The following is a 25,494-nucleotide window of genomic DNA, read 5'->3' as shown; positions in this document are numbered from 1 at the left end:
GCCCTGGCTGTCCTAGAACTCACTCTGTAGACCAGGCTGGCCTCAAATTCACAGAGATCTGCCTGCCTTTGCCTCCCAAGTGCTGGGATTAAAGGCGTGTACCCACACCACCCAGCTCTTTTTACCTTTTAAATGTGGAAACTAGAAAACTTAAGCTTACACACGTGTCTCACCTTTTATTTTAGACAGTGCTGAAGGCTTTGATCGTGAACAAGTCACTATGGTTTTCTTACAATAGGAGAAAGGATTTTCATATTATTTCTTTGATTTTTAGGATGTTTCATAAATGGGTCAGTGAGATAGAACAGTAGGTAAGCGCTCATGCTGCCAAGCTTTCACAGGCTGTTTAAAGAGTCTCAGATAGGAAAATGGACATTGTTTGCTATGTAGTTGATGAATTTTAGCCCATATATAGATTTGTGTATTCAACCACCATAATCAGTGTGTATGCTTTATTGTAAAAAACAAAACAAAACAAAACAAAACAGGTTTTCTTTCTCTGTCTTCCTGGATACAAAGTCCTAAGAAACCATTTGCAACTGCTACCTGCTGGGAAAGGGAAAAGCCAGTTTTCCCAATGGAGTGTCACTAGGTATATCCATCACACTCCATGCCCATATGTACTTGGCCTATACAAAACAGACTCTGTGTGTGTGCGTGCATGTGTGTGTGTGTGTTTTGTTTTTGTTTGTTTTGTCTTGATGATTTCCTTTTTTTTTTTTTTAGTTTGCCTGTTTTCATTTTCATCCTTTTGTTTCTTTCTGTTTCTGTTTCGTTTTGAGGAAGAAAGAGAAAGAACACAAACTTGGGTGGGTAGGACCTTGGGAGGATGGGGGGGGGAGGGGGGGGGGGGAGAGTTTGGAACACATATCATCACAATATAGTCTATGGAAACAATTTAATAAAAGTTTTCAAGAAACAAGTTTTGGAGGGCATTGAATGTTTCAGAACCAACAGGACAACATAAAGAAAGAAGAGGATGTCCCGTGTGTGTGTGTGTGTGTGTGTGTGTGTGTGTGTCTCGTGCCGTCGTCTTGGTCCGTCCCCGTCCCCCCCCCTCCGCATCACAGCTTCCTGCAGGGTCCTTAGTCCAGAAGGAGTTTTGGAATTTGCATTTGAGTTTCTTTAGTGCAGAAGGACGCCGCCCCTCCACTAGTTGGCTGTAGGCCCCGCCATCCCCTACTGCCTCTCACTTGTCCCCACTCAACGCAGGAATGTCTCTTGCTTGCCCTCTATTGTCATTTGAATCTGTGGCTCTCACGCTGGGGACAGATACTGAGATTAAAAATAATGCGAACAAGGGCTGGAGAGATGGCTGAGCAGATAAAGTGCCAGCTGTGCAAGCACTGGGGCCTGGATTCAATCTCCAGGACCCATGGGAAGCGGCCAGCAGGGCAGGAGTGCAGCCCCAGCATTGGGAGTGGGGAGGTGGAGACAGGTTAGATCTCTGGGTTCACGCACCAGCCAGTCCAGCGAGTAGATAGATGAGCTCCAGGCTCAGTAAAAGACCCTGTCTCAGAAAGTAAGGTGGAGAGCAGTTGAGATAAACATCCTGGTGTTGATCTCCAGCCTCCACAGGTGCACACCCCGTGCGTGCACTGGCTAGTGTACCCCCTCACATGGGTACATTTAAAGACATCACCCCAAAAAGTAGAGAATATCAAGATAGATGCCCGACATCAACCTCTGGCCTATATATGCGCACACACACATTCACATACACACATATGAACACATATATACATACCATATACACGCATACGTACAAAATAAATACAATAATGGGGAAATTTTTTTCTCAGTTGTCTGGGATAGTGGCTGAGTTATCAGGGACACAGCCCTTTAACTCAGATGGATTGGCATGACTGTCTCATCTTCCAGTGAGTGTTACGTCATCCCTTGCCCTCGGTGAGACACTTCTGATAAGCATCCTTCCTTGCATGATGGTAGTTTTTGGTACCCTCCGTAGGAGCCGCTGAAGAACACTTCCCGGGACTCTCATCTTCCTCAGACCCTTCTGAGAGCTCCTCTGGGGAGAACCCTGCCGTGGATGGAGGCTGCCAGGACCTTTCCCACTCCGAGCAGGATGACTCCTCCGAAAAGATGGGCCTCATCTCGGAGTCGACCACCCCTCCCGGCAGCCCAGTGCAGCCCACACCTGACCTGGCATCGGCCATCAGCAACTGGGTCCAGTTTGAAGATGACACCCCCTGGAGCACCACCTCGCCACCTCACAAGGAAACCGGTGAGCTGGGGAGGGAGTTGAGGAGGATTCTGGTTTGGTATCGGCTCTCGGGGGCTTTTCCATGAGAGGTCTGTAAGACTTCTAGGGTTCCAGATTTTCGAGCTGCAGATTCTGGAAACACACAAGAGAGCAAGCAAAGATCCCATCTCTTTTTAGTTTTGGACATGCTTTTGGTTGAAATATGCACACAAAAGTGCATGTGTGTTTTGGGTTACTTTCTTGTTTTGAAAACAGGGCTTCTCTGTGTAACCCCGGCTGTCCTGGAACTCACTCTGTAGCCCAGGCTGGCCTCAAACTCACCGAGATCCACCTGCCTCTGCCTCCTGAATGCTGGGATTAAAGGTGTGCGCCACCACTGCCCTGCCATTTTTAAATTTTTAACTCCTGTCCCTGGCTACTGATTTGTCTGCACAAATACCTATATTTTTATGTATTTATTCACCGCCTATATTATAAGCTCCAGACCCAAAGAAATGAGTGTTGCTCACTTGTGAATCACTCACCATCTCTAAACAGGGACAGTTGTATCTCAGACCTCTGGCACCAGACTCCTCAGGAAGGAGATGGTCTTCAGTGGCAGAGCTCCTATTCTGTTGCACTTAAATGGTCAGAAGTTGCACTGTGGACCTCAGAGAACACAAGGAGCTGTTCTCACCCCTACCCATCCCCCAACCCACACCCCACTGTCCCACCCTGACTTCCCAGGCCCACCTGGTGACCTGACCATTTACTGTGCTATGTGGCTCCAGCAGACCAAGGGTGGTTGGATCATCCTGGGATTGTATTAGTCCTTAACTTGCAGCTATAACAAATTACCACAGACTTGGGTGACTTAAACAACATGAGCTTATCATCTATGATTCTGCCTTTCCATACGTAGTCCGACATGGTGTTCCTTTTTGTAGATTCTAGGCAAGAATCTGTTTCCCGGTCCTTCGTAGTTCCATAGGCCACCCACGTTCTTTGACCTGGGACCCCTCTCCTCTGTCTCCAAAGCCAGAGCTATAGTATTGCCCTGTGCATTCTGATGTGACATCTTTCTATTGTCTCCCTCTCCCATCTTTAAGGACTCTTGTGGTTATGTTGGGCTTATATGGATAATTTCCCTACCTCAATGTCTCAGTCAATGTTCTGTTGCTGTGAAGAGACACCGTGACCATGGAAGCTCTTATAAAGGAAAACATTTAATTGGGGCTGGCTTACAGGTTGTCATGGTGGGAAGCATAGCGGCACACAGGCAGACCTGGTGCTGGAGAGGTCGCTGAGAGTTCTACATCTGGATCTGCAGGCAGCAGGAAGAAAGAGAGAGACAAACTTGTCCTGGCCTGAGCATTTGAAACTCCAAACCCCACCCCCACTGACGCACTTCCTCCAACAAGGCCACACTTCCTCCAAAGCCACAACTCCTAATCCCTGTCAAGTAGCGCCACCCCCTAATGACCAAGCGTCCAAATCTATGAGCCTATAGGGGCCATTCTTATTCAAACCACCATGTTCATGGTTCTCAGCATAATCGTATCTGCTGTGTAAGGTAATACATTCACAGGTTTTGGGGGTTAGAAGGACATCTTATATGCAGAGGGTGGAGGATATCATTCTGTCTACTACAGAGTCATATTAGTAAAAAGTAAAATTGGTATGGGTTTCTGTTGATGTGTTAAATATTTTGCTAGTTTTACTTTTAAAAATATGATCTGACGTCAGGCCTAACTGTAAGGCCTGGGGAAATTTAGTAGGACCCTGTCAATAAAAAATGATTTAAAAGGCTGGTGTATCTCAGCGGTAGAGCATTACCTAGCTTACTATAGCCGTGCATGCAATCCCCAGTACTGGGGAAAAAAATCCAAAGGATGCCGTGATCTGAGCATGTTTGTACTCTGGCTTGAGGCTGGATGTCCCTTGAGCCCAGGAGTTTGAGACCAGTTTAGGCAACATGGGAGGAACCTGCGGTGGTTTGCATTAAAGCTGTCCCCTATAGGCTCAGGTATTTGAATACTTGGTCCCAGTTTGGGGAGGAACCGTTAGGGGGTGGAGCCTTACTGGAGGAAGTAGATCAGTGGGGACAGGCTTTGAGAGTGCACAACCTCACCCAGCTTCCAGTTTGTTCTCTCTACTTCCTTCAAGTGGATGGAAGTGGGATCTCTTGGCTTCTAGCTCTAGCTCCAGCTCCGCTAGCACGTCATTATGGATCCTAACCCTCTGGAACCGTAAGCCAAAATAAACTTGCCCTAAGTTGCTCTTGATCATAGTTTTTGTTTGCTTTATTACAGCAACAGAAAACTAACTAATGAAGAGCCATCTTCAAAAAGAGATTCCTTTTTCCTAACATGCTTCTATACCATTAAAAATAATTTCAAGAAAATGTAACAGGGTCTGGAGAGAAGGCTCAGGGGTTAAGAGCTCTTGCTGCTCTTCCAGAGGACCCAGGTTTAAATCCCAGCCCCTCTATTGGTGGTTCACATCTCTAACTTCAGTCCCAGAGGATCTAATGTCCTTCCTTGGGCACTGCGTGCATGTGGTACCCAGACATAATGCAAGCAGAACACCTATACATATAAAATGAAATTAAGCTGAATTTTGAAGAGAATATAAAATATGATCCTGCCAAATAACAGGTGTTTTCATTTTGACAGAATACCTCAAACCTTTTGGGTGTAATTTTTCATTTTTAATCATCAAGCTTTCAGTGATTTGTTGGTGGTTGAGTCATGATGTGACAGATCCAGACTGGTACAGTCTAGCTGGGGAGTGAGGGAGTGACGCTTACTGAACATCCGACACTGGGCTCTTCAGCTCTACGTACAGGAGAATTATGGAACACAGGTGCTGTGGTCTGAATGTTGTCTCTCCAGGATTCATGTTGAAATCTAATCACCAAAGCGTTGGCATTATGGGATCCTTTGGGAAGTGACTAGGTCACCTTAGCATGGAACCTTTGTGAAGGGGATCAGTGCTATTAGAAAAGAGACTCGAGGGAGCATGTCTCTTCCCCATGATATTGTTTGTCTTTCTGCCATATGAGAACACCAGCTGCTGTCTGTAAAGAATGGACCCTCACCAGGTCCTAATCTGGTGTCTTCATCCTGACCTTTCCAGCCTCCTGACCTGTGCGGATTAAATTTATATTGTTTATAAATTACCCAATCCATGATATCATATTATGGCAACAAGAATAGTAAAAGCCCCATCATATGAATCAGGACAAAAGTGTGGTTATTGTTATTACTGCTTATTTTTGCAGAAAGGGTTTCATTATAGCCCAGGCTAACCTTTAACTCTCTCAGGCTAACCTTTAACTCTCTATGTAGCACAGGCTGGCTAGCCTTGACCTTCTGATCCTCCTGCCTCCACCTCCAAAATAATGAGATTATAGATATGCAACGCAAGCCTGACTGTTCTTTATTTTCAGTCAGTTACGTTTGTTGAATGCTGACTCTCAGCGCTTTCACTATGCCATCTTACGTATTCCTTACATCAATCAGATAAGGGAAGTATTAGTATTAAGTCCATTTTTTCTGTGAGGACACTGAGGCAGGGGGTGGTTTGAGAATTCCCTCAAGGTTATAGGCTAAGAAGTGACAGAAAAGAGCTTTAACGCCTGCATGCTGGCCTCGAGGCCTTGGAGCAGCCAGTACCGTGCTGTGGTATTTGCCTTGGGCTTCCGCCTACTGTCTCTGCTCCAGGGCCCCCTTCTCCTGTAACACACCAGAGGCAGGGGAAGGAAGGGGTGGGAGGCCTGGGCTGGGAGGTGACAAAGGGTGGGTAGAAAGAACTCTGTCCTGAGTGTCCGTGCCTTCGGGTCATTGATAATATTCAAGGTATCTAGATTCTTTCGGCATCTTGTTCAGACCTTATCTTTAGCCTCTAATTGCTCGAAATGAATTGCATGACACATGGGGAACTCGCCTCAGCTCTTCACCACTTACTTTTACAAAGCCGATTTTGGAGTTAGTCTTAATTATGCTGTTTCCATCCAACTAAGGATCCTGTGTTGTTGGTTTTTTTTTGTTTTGTTTTGTTTTTGTTTTTTGTTTTGTTTTTGTTTTTGTTTTTTGTTTTTTGTTTTGTTTTGTTTGTTGTTTTTCGAGACAGGGTTTCTCTGTGTAGTTTTGGTGCCTGTCCTGGATCTTGCTCTGTAGAGCAGGCTGGCCTCGAACTCATAGAGATCCGCCTGGCACCTACTGTGCATGCACCTGTAGGTGTCACAGAGAAACAGCCCATGTTTGTACAGCAAATTCCTTCATCGTGCTGGAGGCACTTGACACTGCTTGCACTCACTGCGGCCTGCTCTGGTCTTTTGATAATACTGAATTTTCTAATCTAGTAGCCTGAATAATGGCACCCAAAGGCAGCAGATTCTACTACCATGATCCTGTAAAGGTTATCTTTTTTGGAGAAGAGTGCTATGAGCCGCAAAAATGTACAAAGTAGGATTTCAGCTGATTATGACAAAGCTGATACCTGGAAGAAGCCGAGGGCCTTCCAGAGGTCAAGCTGAGGTTTAAGGAGCCTTGGTCATATTTGGCTTTTGATTATCAGCTGTTTCCTGCTATGAGTTTCTTGTGTGCTATTGTAGCTTTTCCATCATTTATTGGGCACCATTTCCCCTCTACTAAAGGAATATTTAGATAACCTTGTGCACTGACAGCTATGCACAGCCAGAACCCCAGTTCAAGCCTCCCTGTAATTATCACCATTGGCAGCATCCGGCCAGGTCCATCCCCAGATGGAGGAAAGTATCTTATCAGAGATACCTCTGTACTCTCTAAGAACAGACTTAAGCATCCAGGCTATCTGTTTGAGAAGGCCTGGTGGATGTGGCAATTAAGCTTAACTTCCTCCTTTCCCAAATCTTACCTCTAATTCCTGATCTCCCTATCAACAGAGGGATCTAGCTGTACACAGGTTGCCTAGCGACTGAGCACGCCTTCCCCCATCCTGCAGAAAAAATGGCAGATAGTTTGGACAGATAGGGGCCACAGGAAAAAAGAAGACAGTTTTATTTTCTCCCATTGACCTAGCAACTCATAGATTCTTAACATTTTCTACCAATCATGTTTAAGATTACAGTTGAGCACATAAGACCCCTCTTCTTAGATATTACCCAAATTTAGCCTTTAGTTAATTCATTTCCCCATTAGTCACTTCCCTTTGGGGTTGCAAATGATAATTAACGGTTATTGCCTCCCTATGTGATTCTTATCACCCCTCTGTTTGACCCTGGAAGCCTGGCTTTGCACTGCCAAGGTATTACTGCTTGTAAGTGTATATATACCAGGACTCCCAGGACACAGGAGGAGGAAAAAGAAGTAGATTTGGAAGACTAAATGACTGGACTAAGAGCTCTGTGTACTGAGATTCTATTTCCCAAAAATAGTCCTCGCCATTTGTAGTTTCTCTCTTGAGCCCCTGAGATGTATAATATTAAGGCTGGTCCCTTTATATTATGCAAGAGAAGAGACCCTTGCAGATATAACTTACTTAAAGATTTCAAGAGGAGATCAAGGGCCCTAAATACATTCACATGCATTCTTTTGAGAGGAAGACTTTGCCCACATGAGAAGACAGAGTGGAGAAGATGGAACAGAGGACTTGAAGATGTTGCCTTAAAGATGATATCTACTGGAAGCAAGAGGGGACAAGGAAGACAGTCTTCCCTCAAGCCTTTGGAAGGATAGTGAGTGGCTCTGCCGACATGGTCACTACAATACAGGCTTTCTGGTTTCTGACCTCTGGCCTCTATAACCATGGGAAAATAAATTACCATCATTTGAGCTACCAATATTGTGGTCATCTGTTACAGCAACCACAGGAAGCTAATGTAAGCTTCATAGTCCTAAAGTACAAGCATTTGCATAGGGCTGAGAATGAGTCCAAATGGGCGGGGGAGATCAGTGATAGCACAAGCCATTGTCAAGGTGCTGTGTGCCTTTCCAACCCTCCATCACTTATTCACTTAAGTACTTCCTCTCTGCAGTTCTGCCAAGTGTGGGCATCCAAGGGCAGAGTGGAGTGCTCAGAACTGAGCAGAAACCCAGTCAGCTTCCTCCTGAGTCTTCTAGTAGGAGCCCAGAGCCAGCTTGTGACCCTGGGATTTCTCCCGTCCATTTCCTGTGGATAATCAACCACGTGTGTTCCATGCATGTCTTTCAACTGCTTCGTGTCTTTTTGTTGTTATCACTGTTAATGTTTTACATTTCATGGTAGTGAGAACTTGGACTTGTCTCTGAGGAAGTAAAGGAAAAATTGGATGTTGGGAGAAGTTTTTTTTTTTTTTTTTTTTTTTTTTTTTGTTTTGTTGTTGTTCAAGAGCTTCATTTTATACCCAGGCCCAGCTATTATCTCTTGCAAAGGATTAAACTAAAATTCAAAGCATTCTCCCTTGTCAGTTATCAGTTACTTCCGGGGCTTCTTCGAAGTTCTTACTCTGTTTGCCCTGGACCAGTGGCGACTACTTAGAGAGTTCACAGGTAGATTGTCAGTTTACAGAAAATCAGTGCCTATCTTATGCCTCTCGGGGTCATTTGACAACATAAAAATTATTTCTTCATCTACTTTCACTTATCTACTTAAAAAATGTTTTTCTAAAGTCTTTCTATACAGATTCTGAATGTTTTAATTGAACTGTAGATTCCAAGACTACTTTTTAAAAATTTTATTCATCATTCATCATCATCATTATTAGTGGTAGTAGCAGTAGTTGTAATAGTGTATGTATGTGCGCACACGTGTGTGCATGCGTGTGTGCATGCGTGAGAGAGAGAGCGAGAGCGAGAGAGAGCGGGGGAGAGAGAGAGAGAGAGAGAGAGAGAGAGAGAGAGAGAGAGAGAGAAAGAGAGAAAGAGAGAATGTATGTGGACATGCAAGTACCACAGCCCATGTGGAGAGGTTAAGGAACATCTTTCAGGAGGAGAGTTCATTCTGTTCTGCTGTGGGTGATGGGTAGCGAACTCTGGTTATGAGGCTTGCATGGCAACTGCTTTTACCTAACTGAGCCATCTCGCTGTCCCCCACGCAAACTCTGTGCAGACTAGGTAATAGATAAATGAAACGGAGGAGCTAGAGAGATGGTTCGGTGGTTAAAAGCACTGACTACTCTTCCAGAGGACCCAGATTCAGTTCCCAGCACCCACAGGGTGGCTCACAGCTGTTTGTTACTCCAGTTCCAGGGGAATCCAATGCCCTCTTCTGGGCTCCATGGACACTGCATGCAAGTGATGTACAGATATACAGGCAGGCAAAGCACATAGAGGAATTAGGACATGAGCAATGTTTGACATGTATATTAAACATAAATTGGGGTTTCTGGTGAAATGTGGGATATGCAGTTCTATCTCATGCAGGTGGTGAAGTAATTTTGATTGGTTTGTTTTAATCTTCTTTCCAGTCAGATCAGTAGTGGGTAGTTAATTCATGCTCCATGTCTTATTGGATGGTATTAAATCCCTATGACTGTAGAATAAGATGTCTTTGAGCTAAGAGAAAAATGTTTATGTTAGTCCCTGTGCCACAGGACTCCCCTGTGGTCCCTGAATTATGTGGTCATGGCCTGGAGAATTGGATGGGAGGACAAGGAAAAGAAGACGCCCTGATAGAATCATTCCTAGCAGTTGTTTCTACAAGACAAGGGACGCCTGTTCTAGCCAGCTGCTCAATATCTGAAGGTTCAGGCTTGCCAAGAGGAGCTGGGAAAGCAAGGGGAGCAGATACACCGAGGAGCCATGCTATCTGGGAGACTCCTTTCCTTTCCCCCATTCTTTGAAGCCTTTCTGGCAGAGGAGAGGCAAAAACAAAAGAAGATCTCCACCTAAGAGTGAAGCCAAGAGGCATTGGACTGCAGCCTGGAAATGGAATGTGCTGATTGCTCTAATTAAAATGCAAAGAGGCTGTAAGCGCAGTGGAGTTGGGGACAAAGAGACCACCCTTAATGGCAGATCTTTTATTTTTAGGACACCAAAATGTCCAGAGCCTTGCCCTGGGGAGTTTAGAGGAGCCAGGGGATTGTTAGCTCCCCTCGATGACCTCGTCACTTTTTTTATTGTGCACTGAAGCATCCCAAGGGTGACCGGAGAGCTAGGAGCAGCACCTGATACGGAAACAGTTCCAGAAGTGCTTAACTCCATCAATGGCGGGACCTTCCCTCGGAGTTTTAACTAGGCCAAGAGCTGAAGTGAATAAAATCCCATTATGGCTGGCCTAGGAAAAAGAGACACATTATGTCCTCTAGAAAAACATGATGGAGCTTGCCTAGCATGTGCATGGCCCTAGGCTCCATCCTCAACACTGCAAAAAACAAATACAAATGAAAAAAACCCTTTTATTACCATGCATATGAAAGCAAGCAAGCTGGCATTCAATTCTTTGGATGTGAGATCCGACGATACTCTAAGGGAGAGGACCAATAAAATGATTCCTCTTGACTTTACCCCATGAAAACCCCTGCAATGTGATGGAGGACAGATACAGGGTGCATCTCTGACTTGAGACTATTTGGAGTTGGACCATTTTAGTAAATGTTTAGTGTCAGAACTCTAGGTGCCAAATACTTAAGACTCCATTGTCAGAGAACATTATTCACATCTTAGTTTGTATATGTGCTGCACTACAGCATTATATGGGGCTCAGCAGTTAAGAGCACTGGCTTCTCTTCCAGAGGACCCGGGTTCAATTCCCAGTGACTACATGGCGGCTTACAACCATCTGTAGCTGTAGTTCCAGGGTGTCTAATGCCCTCTTCTGACATGAACACTAGGCATACTTGTGGAGTACATATATACATATAGGCATATATACATAAAGGTAAAATAAAATAAAATTTAAAGAGTTTAAGTGAAAAACTTGTTTGCTGAGCCCTTAGAATGCTGCTCAGATATTCTGCTAAGTTATGAGTAGAACTGAGGGATACAACAAATGAGCAAAGAAAGTTCTAGAAAATTCGCTCAAACTAAAATTGAGTCATCCTATGTCTCTTTGAAGAGAGAGTTTTGAAAAGAAAGAAAAACCCAGCTGTTGTTTTGCTCCTATCGAGCCCATTAGCTCTAGTGTTTCCAACTTTTTGTAGCTGCAAAAGTCTGACTGGCTTGCATAAGGCTTTGTTTGGCTTTACAATTCCATGCCAAGAGTGGAGCAGTTGAGCTCACCTATCCCCTACAGTCTTCATAAAGACTCTTTCTGGACCAAAGTCAATTTCGCCCATGTGCAAAGTGCATGCACATGCTGACTCTGTTTAAAAATGCTGACAGACTAACTAAAAGAACAAAGTTCATCCTCAAAATTTAGAAAAAAGGATATGAAGGCGCCGTTATCAGTAGAGACTTCCTGTTCCCTCATTATCCTGTGTGTTGACCTTCCTCCGCGCACATGACAATTCTTCTGCTCGAACCGGGGCTGAATTGAACCCATTATGCAGATACCGCAGGATATGCATAATTAAAAACATTTCTCAAAACCCTTTCACTTCCGGAACATTTGCCCCACAGCCCAAGCGAAACACTAATATTCCCTTATCCTTCGTATGTCCTCCCTAGAAGCTAGGGCTGAGGCCTTCCCATTGTGTCTGGGGAAGCTAATTATTTGGGGCCAGAGAAAGAGCCATTTGTTTGGGGGGAGAAGGGGAGGATCAGAAATGATGTCAACCATGTAGAAAAGAGGCAAGAGAGATTTCATCTTGAAGACTAGCCCAGTGGTTCATTCTGGCTACTGGGGGTGAGGGGTGGGGAGGGGTGAATATGTAGACATGCATATGCATTTCCCTCCTCAATAGAGGCAGTATTATTTTCTTAGTACCTTGAATTGTTCTTTGCTTCTAGATGTAATCAATGACCTTTCCAGAGGACATACCCAGGAATAAATTTCAGCAGAGTGGGTTCTGCCCCCTCACCCCTCAGCCACCCTTGCTGTTTCAGAGACATTCTCTGCTGCTAGTGCTGTTTCCTCTGCCTAGGGGCCCTTCCTCTAGATTTTCACTCAAAAGTCTACATACATGTGGCCTCCTTAGGGAGCTGAGAGCATTCTACACCCCACCCTCAAGCTAGTTTTTCCCTGGAAATTTACCAGCTGAATGGGGTCCTATATTTATTCCTTTACTTTATTTTTATTTAGTTAGTTTCTTGATGAAGCAAAGTTATCGTTATTCAGAAATAGGGTTTTTGCTTTGCTTTGTTTTGTGACAGGTCATATGTAGCCCTGCCTCGACTCCCCCAGTGCTGGAATTACAGCTGGATACTTGGTTTATGTGGCCTTGGGAATTGAACCCAGAGCTTTGTGCACATTAGGCAAGTACCCTACCAATAGAGATACATCCCAGCCTAATAAATAGCTTTGATACAGCTTTAAGCAAAGAACTAAGAGTGGTACTGAGCTGGGCAGTAGGTAGCACATGCCTTTAATCTCAGCCTCAAGAGGCAGAGGCAGGCGGAGCTCTGAGTTTGAGGCCAGCCTGGGCTACAGAGTCAGTTCCAGGATAGCCAAAGCTATTCAAAGAAACCCTGTCTTGGGGAAGGCAGTGCTTAAAAAAGGAACAGTATACAACCAAGACATGGGTAGCAGCAGGCTTCTCAAGAGAAGACTGGTTTAGTTGGCTTGGTTATTGTCTCTCTACCCAATAGAACAAAGAACATCATCTCTCTAATTCATGCTCTATCGCAGAAAGTGGTATGTGAACTTAGGTGCTTACCTAGTGTCTATTTGAGTAGTGAATGAAGACAGGAAACGTATGTCTGAAACCTACTGTGGACTACCTGAATGACTGGAGTGAATGGGTCTACCCTTAGGTAGACCAAAGAGATGGCTGCCTTGAAGTCAATCATCATTGTTGCCATTGTTATCACCATCATCATCATCACCATCATCATCATCAGTTGTCATTGTTATCTTCCTCCACCCCTTTCCCCCCACCTCCTATTCTTCTTGCTTTCTCTCCTCTTATTTTTCTTCTTTGACAAAATACAAAAGAAAATTATGCGAACCTGTTGTCATCATGCCCTGAAGAACTATTATCATTGGTTCATAATTTTCCATCACCATATACTCAATATATATGTATACATGTGTATCCATATCATATATATGTATACCCACACAATACTTTATACACATCATAGGTGTGTGTGTGTGTGTGTGTGTAGTAACACATGTACACACATACTTAACACATGCATATAACAACATAACATTCTTACATGTATGTGCATATATACAAATACACCCATGGATATACGTGAACATATATTTTCCTGGGGGCTGCCTTTAAAAGAAAGTATACTTAAAATTATCCTCTGTAACTTATTTATTGTACTGAAAAGTATTATCATGCTGTGGGAAAAGGGAAGTTTTTAAGGTGAATTTTCCTATATCTTTAAACATTAAAATTCCAGTATTCTCTTCCAGAGAATATGCTAGCTCATACAGCAGAATTTGTGGCCTCTCTTACCATTTGTGGAATGCAAAACATAATAAACTACCTGAACATGCATCAATTAACTAATGCGTTCATGCAAAAAACATTTAGGTGTTGGGAATACTGTTACGAGACAGCTGAACAATGAAGTCCCGGCTCTCTTTCAGTTGTGTTTACCTAACAAGTGGGTAATCTGCTACTAATGGGGACCTTCTAGGGATGAACAAGAGCTCCTCTATTGTAGAAATTATTTTGGCCACTCCACGTAGTTAAAAGGATATTTATTTAATGCGTAACTCAAATTAAGTAATGGGTAGTCGCAGGTCTAGGGGTTAATGCAGTCCAGCGGTGTTCTCCGGAGCTCTGCACAGTCAATCTGCACTGGTCTGCGTTCCGGCACCGAGAGAGCGCCCAGAGCGAGTGCTGGCCCATCCAGCTCTCGGGTCCCCAGGCGCCTCCCTCGCCCCGCCTCGTAGCGTGACAGTGCCAGAGTCTCAATGGGGTTGGAACTTCAGAACCAAGCTGAATGGCTACCCACTACATCTCCCCTTTTTGTCTAAATAAGAAGGTTCTAAACTAATACAAGACTATATACAAAGGAATGGTTATCAAAATATTGTCCAGAAATAATGAGAGATAATGACCTAGATAAGATGTAACTACAACCAATGCAAACAATATCAAGCAAGAAACACATACTAAAATCCAGAGAAGTATAGAGCATAGGTAAACAGCATGTTATAAAGATCATTCAAAGGTGTCCTATCCTAAAGAACCTGAACCTAATACTTAATATGTTCTATCTAAGATATTATATATACTAAGTTGTAACTATGACTGCTAGTCTTCAATCCATCAAAGACCTGAGAAGGAACATAATGGTCCCTGAGAAATGGTAGATGGATGCAAGCAACTTTCGGGAATCTTGCAAGAGTAGACCAAGACAGCTGGCAGCCTGGACAGTCACCTAATGTTTCTCAGCATTGTTGGTGCATTCAAATTGGCTACAGGCCTAGAGTATCTGACAGACCATTTTCAGAAGCAGGATTTCTGAAAGACCATCTTACCCTGTCTTGGCAGAGTACAGTGGTCGCTTTCCTTGTGTCCCGCTTGTCCAGAAAGGAGAGCATTGCATTTGTACTGTCAGCCATCAAGACAAGGGCAGTTCTTTGCCCAGTAGGCCATTTTGTGCCAAAAGACAAACTTCCAAATGGAAATGTCTTAGAAGCCCAACATTCTCTCGGGATCAATTGGTGCAGCCAGGAGCAATTGTGTCTCACGTCAACAGAATAGCTCAGTCGGTAGAGCATGAGACTCTTAATCTCAGGGTCGTGGGTTCGTGCCCCACGTTGGGCGCCAGATATTGTAGAGATTATTTTGGCCACTCCACGTAGTTAAAAGGATATTTATTTAATGGCGTAACTCACAAATTAAGTAATGGGTAGGTCGCAGGGTCTAGAGAAGGTGTAATGCAGTCCAGCGGTGTTCTCCGGAGCTCTGCACAGTCAATCTGCACCGGTCTGCGTTCCCCCACCGAGAGAGCGCCCAGCGCGAGCGCTGGCCCATCCAGCTCTCGAGTCCCAGCGCCCCCTCGCCCCCTCGTAGCGTGACAGTTGCCAGAGTCTCAATGGGGGTTGGAACTTCCAGAACCAAGCTGGAATGGCTACCCACTACACTCCTCTAAACCAGTGTTGAGGTGCTTCATATTGCCACTCTCAGGTAGCATGAAGGTCAAGAGAAGTAAAGAATGCATTCATATCTATTTTATATCCATAGCTGGATTCTTGGCATTGAAAAAAAAATTACATGTAGCCCTTGTGATTAGATGTAAGGTATAAATAAAGGACACGCTATCAAAACATATGTAAATATTTAACCTTCTAATCCAGCCAGGGCCCCAAAGGAGAAAAAAAATAAATATTGTACCAATTGTATCACGTGTATTAGCTGACAACTTATAAATTTATTAATATTTAACCAGTGTTGCTTTCGGCTTCCTCTGTAAGTCACTATTCGAGGTACTGCTGGTGTTCCTGCCCCATGGAGCACACATTCTGTTAAGGAGCCACACCAAACCAGGACAGAGGAGCAGATAGAGAGAAAGTGTGTTAAGTAATGTGGGAAGTTGGAAGGAGGGGGAAAAGAGGCAAAAGAAGGGGATGTGGTAGGGAGGCCGTGCAGTTGTTATGAGGCCCAAGAGTTGCTTTTTGAGAAGAAAATAAGAGTGAAGACCTAAGGGAATTGAAGGAGCGAGTGCTGTTGAAACAGCAGAAGACTGACCTAGCAGAAGCAACATTTGCAAGGGTAGCCGAGCTCTCTGACTGGAGCAGAGTGGATGAGAGAAGAGACAACCATGAGGCAGGGGAGTCACAGACCTTCCTCTGGCATGTAGTCCACGGACAGGGTGATGAGGATTTTGACTCTTATGGGTGTGATAGAAGCTATCGACAGAAGCATGATTCAGAAAGTAACTATTAAAATGCTGAGGCTTCCGTAGCTATGATTACCTGTATAAGATCTGCGTGACCTTCGGTTCCTCAACACTCCGTCATGACAGGAAGGGGAGCCACCCCTCCCTGAGGATGTACACAGTTAACTGTAGATGGGGAGGGGAGAAGTATTTTTTCCAGTGGTGGAGCCACAGGTAAGGTGCCCATGTTCCTGTAAACAAGCCCTCACCCATACTCCTGTAAACAACCAATGAAATGCATTGATCTGTGCACACATTGTACATGGGGCAGGGAGGGTCATAAAAGTAGAACAGATGAGAGACGAGTTGAAAAGTAGGGAATTAGCCTGCGTGGGAGGGGAGCAAGAGAGTGGGGAGGGTGAATATGATCTAAATACATTATGTATATGTTTGAAATGTTATAATGCAACCATTATCATGTATAATTAATATATGCTAATTAAAACAAAACCTCAGTGGCTGGCTCTAGTGTAGCAGTTGAGAAGGCTGACAAAGTGGCCCCCAGATTGATCCAGACAGGAGTGTGGCAGCTGGGCTGAGGATATCAGCATGTAGCCAGAAATAACCAGATGCCACAGCTTCTGATAGTAGGTCTTTAACAGAACATATGATGTGCCAAATAGGAGAAGAGTCCAGGCTGACCTGAGCTTCATCCTGGGTCGCTGGAAGGATGAGGGAGCTGTTTGAAAGGGATGGCAGGGACTTAGTTTAGGATACATAAAGTTAATGATCTGATGGAGATTTCAAGTCGATTGGAGCGTAAGGATATACTGTCACATAGGCATGTGACAGCTACCGCTATTTAATCTGTTCAAGTGCTTCCTTTGTGCACAGTGGTTCGTCCTTGACCTGATACCCTAGTGAGGGTTTCACTCTCTTTGGCTCCATTTTACAGGTGAGAAAGTAGAGTACCAGATGGATTAATCCATTTTCTCCAGGCTGCAAGGCCAGGCCAGCCTGTGAATGAGGCATCTGAATTCCGAGCCCTTGTTCTCGAACTTGGGGTAGCGCAGGGGCTACCCTAAGTTATCCTTTGCTGGCTGGATGTGTCTGAGATGCATCATCATGGCAGCCCACTTCGGGCTGGCTCAGGCATCAAAGGTCTGGCCCTGGGAGAAGAGCCATCTAGTCCAGCACAGAGCCTTCTCTCATTTCAGCAGAGCCTGTGGCCTAAGGACATTCAGCCAAGCCTGCGTAAAATAGATCATCCCAGATTCTGAAGCTGGTAAATAAGTAGAGAGTACAGGACCAAATGAGAACAGTGTGTGAGCTACAAGGGCTTACTTAACCTCCCCGAGCCCCCTGGGCTATCCTTCATTTATCTTTCAAAGGAAATATGGGTGTTTTCACCTATAAGGTAAAGATGGGTATTGAAATCAGCACTTTTGATATGTGGGTTTAATAAGTTTTATTTACAATTGAGTAAACACAAACGGATGATTTTAAAAATACATTAAAGTATGACGAACAATACAAGCCATCGTTCCACTAATAAATGGAGTATTGCCATCATCATCCGGAAGGCCTGCGATTCCCTACTAATTGCAACCTCCTCCATCACAGCCCCCCCCCTTAGCTGCTCCCCCAGCCTCGTGGTAATAACTGCAGTACTTGTCTTTGTACTTTTTTTTTTTTTTTTGGCAGCTTTACGACCTACACATTTGTCAAGGAGGACGTGATTTAATTTAGTCTGGTTCTGAAGTTTGCAAAAATGGAACAATGCTCTAGCTAGTATTTTGTGACTTTAACTATTACTTGTGAGACTTGCCCATGTTCTTCCCTGTGGCTGCAATCCGTTTTGTTTCTATGCTGTGCGTTCCGTCATGATTATAATGTTAGACCAGAGGTCATTTATCAGGCTACTGATGGACGTTTGGGTCCTCTCTTCTCTGGCAGTTGACGAAGTGCTTCTGCAGCATTCTTAATGCTTTTTCTTTTTTTTTTTTTTTTTTTCTTTCTAGTTTTCAATCTTTGCATTGAGACATAGTCTCGTAAAGGCAGGCCTCAAATTCCTTTTGTGACCAAGGATGTCATTGAGCCTTGAAAATAATAATATTTTAATGAATTCTTTGAGAATTTCATGCAATGAATTTTGGTCATATTCATCCTTCTTCCCCCACCCCTTCCCCGACCCAGCCCTTCCACCCACACCTCCCTACCTACCCAAGTTTGAGCTTTCCCTTCCCCCTTCTCTCTTTTTAAAAAAAAAACTAGCTGGGTACAATTTGTGCCACCCCAACTACTATTGGGAACGTGGTCAACCTACCAGGGGTCACATCATTAAAGAAAACTGACTCTCCTTCTCTAAGCAGCCATCAAATGCCAATAGCTCCTCTGCTGGTGGTAGGCTATCACTCCCGCCTCTTCCCCTTCATGCCAGGCTCCTGTCTGGCCTGAGTTGGGACACGCTGTCACAATCCCTGTGAATTCGTACGTGTATCTGCCCTGTTGGGCCCAGGAAACATTTTCCTTAAAGTTATCCACCACCTCTGGCTCTTACAATCTTTCCACCCTCTCTTCCTCCAAGATCCCCGAGTCTTAGAGGTAGAGAAGTAAGACAGTTACATTCCATTTAGAGCAGAACACTCTACAGCACTCTTTCCCGACCTTCCTAATGCTGTGACCCTTTAACACAGTTCTGCATGTTGCGGTGACCCCCAACCATAAAATTATTTTCCAACCATAAAATTATTTTCGTTGCTCCTTCGTAACTGTAATTTTGCCAGGCTGAGGTGGGAGGTGGCTGAGGTGGGAGGTGACTGGCTTAGAACGTCTTTTGATCTGAGTGTAGGGATTATAGGTGGTGTGGACCAGGACACTAGGCTTTAGGCGGTGCTGGGGACTGAACCTAGGGCTGCAAATGCAGGGCTTGTACACACTAGGCAAGTACTCTACCAGTGGAGCTATATCCCCAGGCCTCCTTTATGTTTTGTTATGTGTAAGTAACCTATAGCCTGGAGAACATATGCAGGTGGTTCTCTCATATACAAAAGTAGGCGGAAGTGGCTGCATTACAGGCTTTCCTCTTCAGACCAATGGGATAACACATACCACTGAGTTTATAGGCGTGCACCACCAAGACTAGCTGAGTCAGTTTCTGGTGTGGTTTAGAGTTTTATTTTTATTTTTTTATCTCTTTGCTTTTAAGACAGGGTTTCCCTGGATAGCACTGGCTGTCCTGGAACTTTCTCTGTAGACCAGACTGACCTTGAACTCAAAGATCTGCCTGCCTCTGCTTCCTGAGTGCTGGGATTAAAGGTGTTCAACGGGTGGTAGGTATTCCCATCTACATCATACGTAGCCTTTGTTTTAGTCATTCATTTTATTTTATGCTGAATGTTTTCTGCATTTGGTTAAGAAATCTAATCTTCCCCTGCTTCCTCATCCTAAGGGCATTTGACCATTGTCTTGTGCAATATTTCTTGTGTAGCCTTTTACACCCTGATGTTCCATTCACCTAGAATTGGTTTTCTCTATGCAATATAAAGTACAAGTTTAATCTCATTTTTTTTAGTACCTAAATGCCACATTTTCTTAATGCTGTTTTGATGGCAACCAAGCACAACAGGCTGAGTTCAATCACTGGAACCCATACTGTTCAACTCACTCTTGAGAGTTGTCCTCTGACCTTCCCTCGGGTGTGATACCATGGCATGGGAAGACACACATGCAAAGAAACATAAAAAACTTAACAAGAATTCTCAAAGTTCAACAGTAAGCAATTTAATTTAAAAATAGCCAAAAGATATAAACAAATTTGCCTATAAGATACACATATATAGATATGATAAAAAAGGATATGAAAAGATGCACTTATTATCCATTAAGAAAATGGAAATTAAAAGACCCCATCACTATTAATTTTTCAGAAAGACCTCATTAGCTGGGGGAATGCCTCAGTGCATAAGGAACTTGCTTATACAAGTGTGAAGACTTCAATGAGAACCCCCAGAACCCACATAAACCTGGATGCTGGAGGGCACTTCTGTAATCCCAGTGCTCTATGGTGAGATAGAAGGTGGAGACAGGGGAATACCTGAAGGTTCACAGGTTAGGTAGCCTGGCTCATTCAGCAGTAGGTAAGAAACCCTGTCTCAAAATAGAAGGTAAAACCAACATCCAAGGTTGTCCTCTGGCCTCCCCACATATGTCATGACTTGTATACCCACAATCTCACACATAAACATGTATGTGTACTCTCTCTCTCTCTCTCTCTCTCTCTCTCTCTCTCTCTCTCTCTCTCTCTCTCTCTCTCTCACACACACACACACACACACACACACACACACACACAAGCATATTTTTAAAAGATTAAATTAAGTAACGACAGTATTAAATGCTTAGAAACTGGATCATAGTAAATGCTTAGAGAATGAACTGTTCATATGGATCATTCGTATATTACTATTGGGATAATAAAATGCAATAATTGTAGCTGAAGTTTTGCTGTGTCCCACCTGGCCTGCGGTTGGGATAAATCTTTCCCACTCATGTCCACCAAGTAAACACACAGAGGCTTATATTTTTACAAACTGCTTGGCCATTAGCTCAGGCTTATTACTGACTAGCTCTTTCACTTAAACTAAGCCCATTTCTGTTTATCTATATGTCACCATGTTTCCGTGGCTTTACCTGTGTGCCATTACATGCTGCTCCCTGGACAGCAGGCTGTCATCTCCTGACTCAGCCTTCCTCTTCTCAGAATTCTCCTTGTCTGACTATTCTGCCTATACTTCCTGCCTGGCTACTGGCAATCAGTGTTTTATTAAACCAGTGTACAAAAGTATTATCCCACAGCAAATAATCACTTTGGAAAACAGTTTGATAATTTCATATAAACCTAGACATGCGATTTCCCTGTCACACAAAACTGTACTCTTGAACATTTGTTAATTCCATGGAAATGTAAGTTTACCTCCATACAAACTTGTGTACAAATGTTTCTAACAGCTTTGATGTCATACTCAGAATTAGAAATAGCTTGGATATTCTTTGATGGATGGATATATGTGATGATGGGTGGTTAAACTAACTGTGATATTGTCTATGCCACAGAGTACTACTCATCAATAAAAAGGAATGGCTTATTAATATCTACAACAATTGATTATGTGTCAAAGACATTATGTGGACTAATGAAAGCCAAGGCTACACAGAGAAATCTTGTCTCAAAGAAAACATGGCATATCTTTCTAGTAATGGGACTATTCTTTATTTTTACCGTGGTTGTGGAGATTAAATCTTCACATTGCTAATACCACAGAACTAAACACACACACACACACACACACAAAACAAAAAAAAAAAAAAAAACACACACACACACACACACACACGACTAGGGAAATGCTGTGGAATAATCTTTGTACACTGTAAATATGTATTACTCTCATTGGTTAATAAGAGCTGACTAGCCTATAGCTGGGCAGGAGGAGATTGGGTGGGAGAGCCAGACTAGAAGGACGCTGGGAAGAAGGGTGGAGTGTCAAGAGAAACCAGGCAGATGTGGAATGAGTTAAACACACAAAATGGGATAGAGGTAAAAGCCACATGGTAGGACATAAAAATGTGAGTTAATTCAAGATGTAAGAGCTAGTTAGTAACAAGCCTAAGCTATCAGCCAATCATTTATAATTAATAATAAGTCTCTATGTGGTTATTTGGGAACTGGGTGGCAGGACAGAAAAGTCCACCTACAGGGAAATCTGACTAAGATTGTAGGGTTGGATTAACATGTATTTCTTTGTTGTGATATTCTACTGGAAAGGTACTTTGGGAAAGAGAATGATTATGTAGTAGCTGGGGAGATTGCCCAGCGGTTAAGAACACTAGCTACTCTCTCCTGAGGTTCCAGGTAATATTTCCAGCACCTACATGGAAGTTCACAACTGTCATAACTCCAGTCTCAGGGGATCCAATGCCCTTTCTGGCCTCTGGGCACTAGGTACACATGGGGTACATAAACATACATGCAGGCAAAACAATCAAACACATAAAAGTAAATCAAATTTAAAAGAGAAGGAATGGGAGGGAGGGCAAGAAGGAGAGACTATAGAAAAAAATGACAAAACTTCTCAGGAAAACAATAATGAAAAGAGGTTGAGGAACACTGTATTCAGCCAACCTTGTATGAAGGGAGTGAGTCCAATTTAGTTGTGATATAACGTTCCCTTCAGTAAATCACAAGAGCCTCTGAAATAGTGTTTGGGAGTCTGAAATCCAGGTTCACGATTAAAATTAGCCTGTAATTCTCATTTAATTGGGTAGATGTTGGATCTGTATTGTCAGGTTAGTATAAGGAAATTCTAACCTCATAAAACAAGTTGGTGAGGGGGCCTTTTTCTATTCTCTGGAATAATCACTGGAAGATGGAAATTTCTTTTTTGCTATTAAGATTTGACTTTTTCAGCAAATATACCTGGCCAGAAACATTGTTTATGGAAACTCCGTAAGTACTGGGTCACTTCATTTCGTAGTTATTAGACAAATCAAGTTCTTTTTAACTTTCTTCATGAATGAGGTTTTTAAAAGCTACAAGTCCCAGACTTCTACATCTTATTTGTTTTCACATTTATTATGTAAGGATATTCATTATTTCCCCTTATTGCCTTCTCAATATAGTATTATAGTATTTGTACCTGAGTACCATTTTTGTACCCTATGGTTTTTTGTCCCTTTGGTTGGTTGATTTTGTTGAGACAGGGTCTTATATAGTGCCAGCTGGCCTCACACTTACTTTGCAGCTAAGGAGGAACTTAAATTTCTAATCGTCTCACCTCTGGATATTGGGATCACAGGTATGAGCCACCATGCTCATTTTAGATGGTGCTGGAGAGCAAATCTAGGGCTTCACTCATGCATGCTAAGCAAGTGCCCTGTGAACTGAGCTAATCCCTGCCCACCCCTCCTCCCCATTTTTATTCTTAATGTTATTTTGTCTCTTCTTCTTGACAGTTTTTCAAAATAATCAGGTTTTTTTCCTCAGAGTGTTAGTTTTTTTTTTTTTTTTTTTAGATTTTAGTTTTCTTTCTATCGTGAGAAATTCCACCTTCTCTGATAGTAATGCTTCTTTCTTGTTATTTTAAGAGAGGACCTTGATTTGTAGCTAAGGCCGGGCATGACTTCACCCTCCTCCTGCCTCTATCTCCTGGGTAGTAGGACTATAGTTGTGCACTGTTATGTTCAGCTTACCTGTATTCTTGACATGGTTACATAAAATATTTTCTAATATTTGGATTGCTGAATTGATCAGGTAATATGATTTTTCAAATAATCTTGTATCAAATTTAGAAAACCAGGTACTAGTTATCTAAGCAACTAGTTTATATGAATACTAATCACATTATGATCAGTACTCTGATCTGTATACCAATTTTTTGACATTTCCAAAATTTGCTTCATGTTGCAATTTTTGGCAACTGCTCTTGAAGGTTCTAGGTGTAGGTATAAAGAATACGCACTCTCTATTTTTTCCTTTCCTGGTAAAGGCATTTCTCCATGTCCTAGTTAGCTTTAACCATCAACTTGACATAGCCTAGGGTCACCTGAGAAAGGAGTCTCAGCTGAGGAATTGCCTAGATCAGATTGGCCTGTGGGCATATCTGTGGGAGATTCTCTTAATTGTTAATTGATGTAGGAGGGCTCAGTCCATTGCGGGCTGTATTGTTTGCTGGGCAGGTAGTCCTGAGCTGTATACAAAAGCTAGCTAAGCATAAACCCAAGAGCCATGCAGCCAGCAGCATCCCTCCATGGTTTCTGCTTCAAGTTCCTGCTTGAGTTCCCTCCTGACCCCCTTCAGTGATGGACTGGAAACTGAAATAAACCCCTTTCTCCCCTAATTGCTTTTGTTTTAGAGTGTTTTCTCACAGCAATAGGAAGGAAAGAACACTCTGGGTGAAATCCTATCCTGATGCTGAGCCTGTATCAGCATTATGACATGTTCATTGGCATTTCGTTCTGTTGAGAAGGTGGTAGACCACCTTTGAAAGTAATATGTAGTTTTCCGATAGCTTTTATAATTTCCCTTTGTCTTTAGTCTTACACGATTGTGGGGTCTACTTTAGTTACTCTGCTTGACATTCCTGGGGATTTCTAATGTGAAAAAAAAAAAAAAAAAAAACCTTTCACAAATTCTGGGAAATTCTCAGCCAGCACTTTTACAGATGTTGCCCTCCTCTTATTCTCTCACATCCTTAGGAACCCAGATATGTGAATGAGAACCTGTTGGGGAAGATTATTTTAAGATGTGTTACTTTTGTCTATGTTGTATTTGTTTAACTCTATGAAACTGTGATCTTTGCCCATCTAAAACACCTGATGGTCTAATAAAGAACTGAATGGTCAGTAGGAAGGCAGGAGAAAGGAGAGGCAGGGCTGGCAGGCAAAGAGAATAAATAAGAGGAGAAATCTGGGAGGAAGGAGCCAGAGAAGGAGGAGGATTCCAGGGGCCAGCCACCAAGTAAGAAACAAAGGTATACAGGAATAGAAAAGGAAAAGCCCAGAGGCATAACTAACTCTTTCTGGAAGAAAGTGCCTGTAAGCTAGCCATCTTAGGCAGAATGTCCCAAGAGGATGGTAAAAAGATAACAATAATAAACCACAAAGTACACAGAAAATCAAGTTGCCAAGACTGTATGATCTTGCAGGTTTCCTAATCTGCATGCTGGCTTGCCCCTATGTAAGGAACCACTACCTACCCCCTCATATCAATGGATCAAAGGCAAAAACACTTGTAAAGTGCCTGACTTGTGAATGGATACTCAGTAAATGGTGTTTGCATTTGTTCCTCATTCTCTGTTCACGATCTTTCTAGTGTCTTGATGGTGATGTTGCAATGACGCAATCATTATACAGCACTGTGGACAGCATGTGCGGTGGGTAGTTAACTAAGAACAAATGAAGAGAACTAAAAAGAGAAAAAAGTAACGCACGCACGCACGCACGCACACACACACACACACACGCACAGCATTTGGAAAAGCTGGTTGATGCTCTGAGCCAAGGAGATAAAGCCAAGCCCTGTGTGTTTCCCTTTAGAAGATATTTTCTTTATGTTCTATGCAAGCCAGCAGCCCCAGTAAGTCTCCACTGTGTATGTAACCGTGTGCAGAACTTCCAGTTATTGTCAGACTTGAACCAAGCAGAGGCATCTTGCATGTGGTGTGTGTGCGTGTGTGAGAGTGTGTGTGTGTGTGTGTGTGTGTGTGTGTGTCTACATGTCGTGTCTACTCCTAACCTAAAACTTGTTCTGCCTCTGGCTTTGCAATGTAAATTGTTAAGTTTTCTCCAGTTTACTGATATGCTACTGAAAATGGAGGAAAGGCCTAGATCAGAGTGAAAATCCAAGAATTCTGTAGTTTGGGCCCAAATGAAACTAAAGTC

General features: G+C 43.2%; 1 protein-coding gene across 1 annotated transcript in view; it reads left to right on the top strand.

The window, feature by feature from the left end:
* The window catches only part of Ston2 (stonin 2), a 157,697-nt gene that overhangs the window by 39,559 nt on the left and 92,644 nt on the right, over window positions 1-25,494 (top strand). The window contains exon 3 of the mRNA XM_028875926.2: window positions 1,970-2,245. Coding sequence (XP_028731759.1) covers window positions 1,970-2,245 — 276 coding nt within the window. The remainder of the gene's footprint in view (window positions 1-1,969; window positions 2,246-25,494) is intronic.

This window comes from Peromyscus leucopus, chromosome 14 (genome assembly GCF_004664715.2).
Source record: "Peromyscus leucopus breed LL Stock chromosome 14, UCI_PerLeu_2.1, whole genome shotgun sequence".
In the NCBI taxonomy this organism is placed as follows: domain Eukaryota; kingdom Metazoa; phylum Chordata; class Mammalia; order Rodentia; family Cricetidae; genus Peromyscus; species Peromyscus leucopus.
This window is presented reverse-complemented; position numbering and strand designations above follow the sequence as displayed.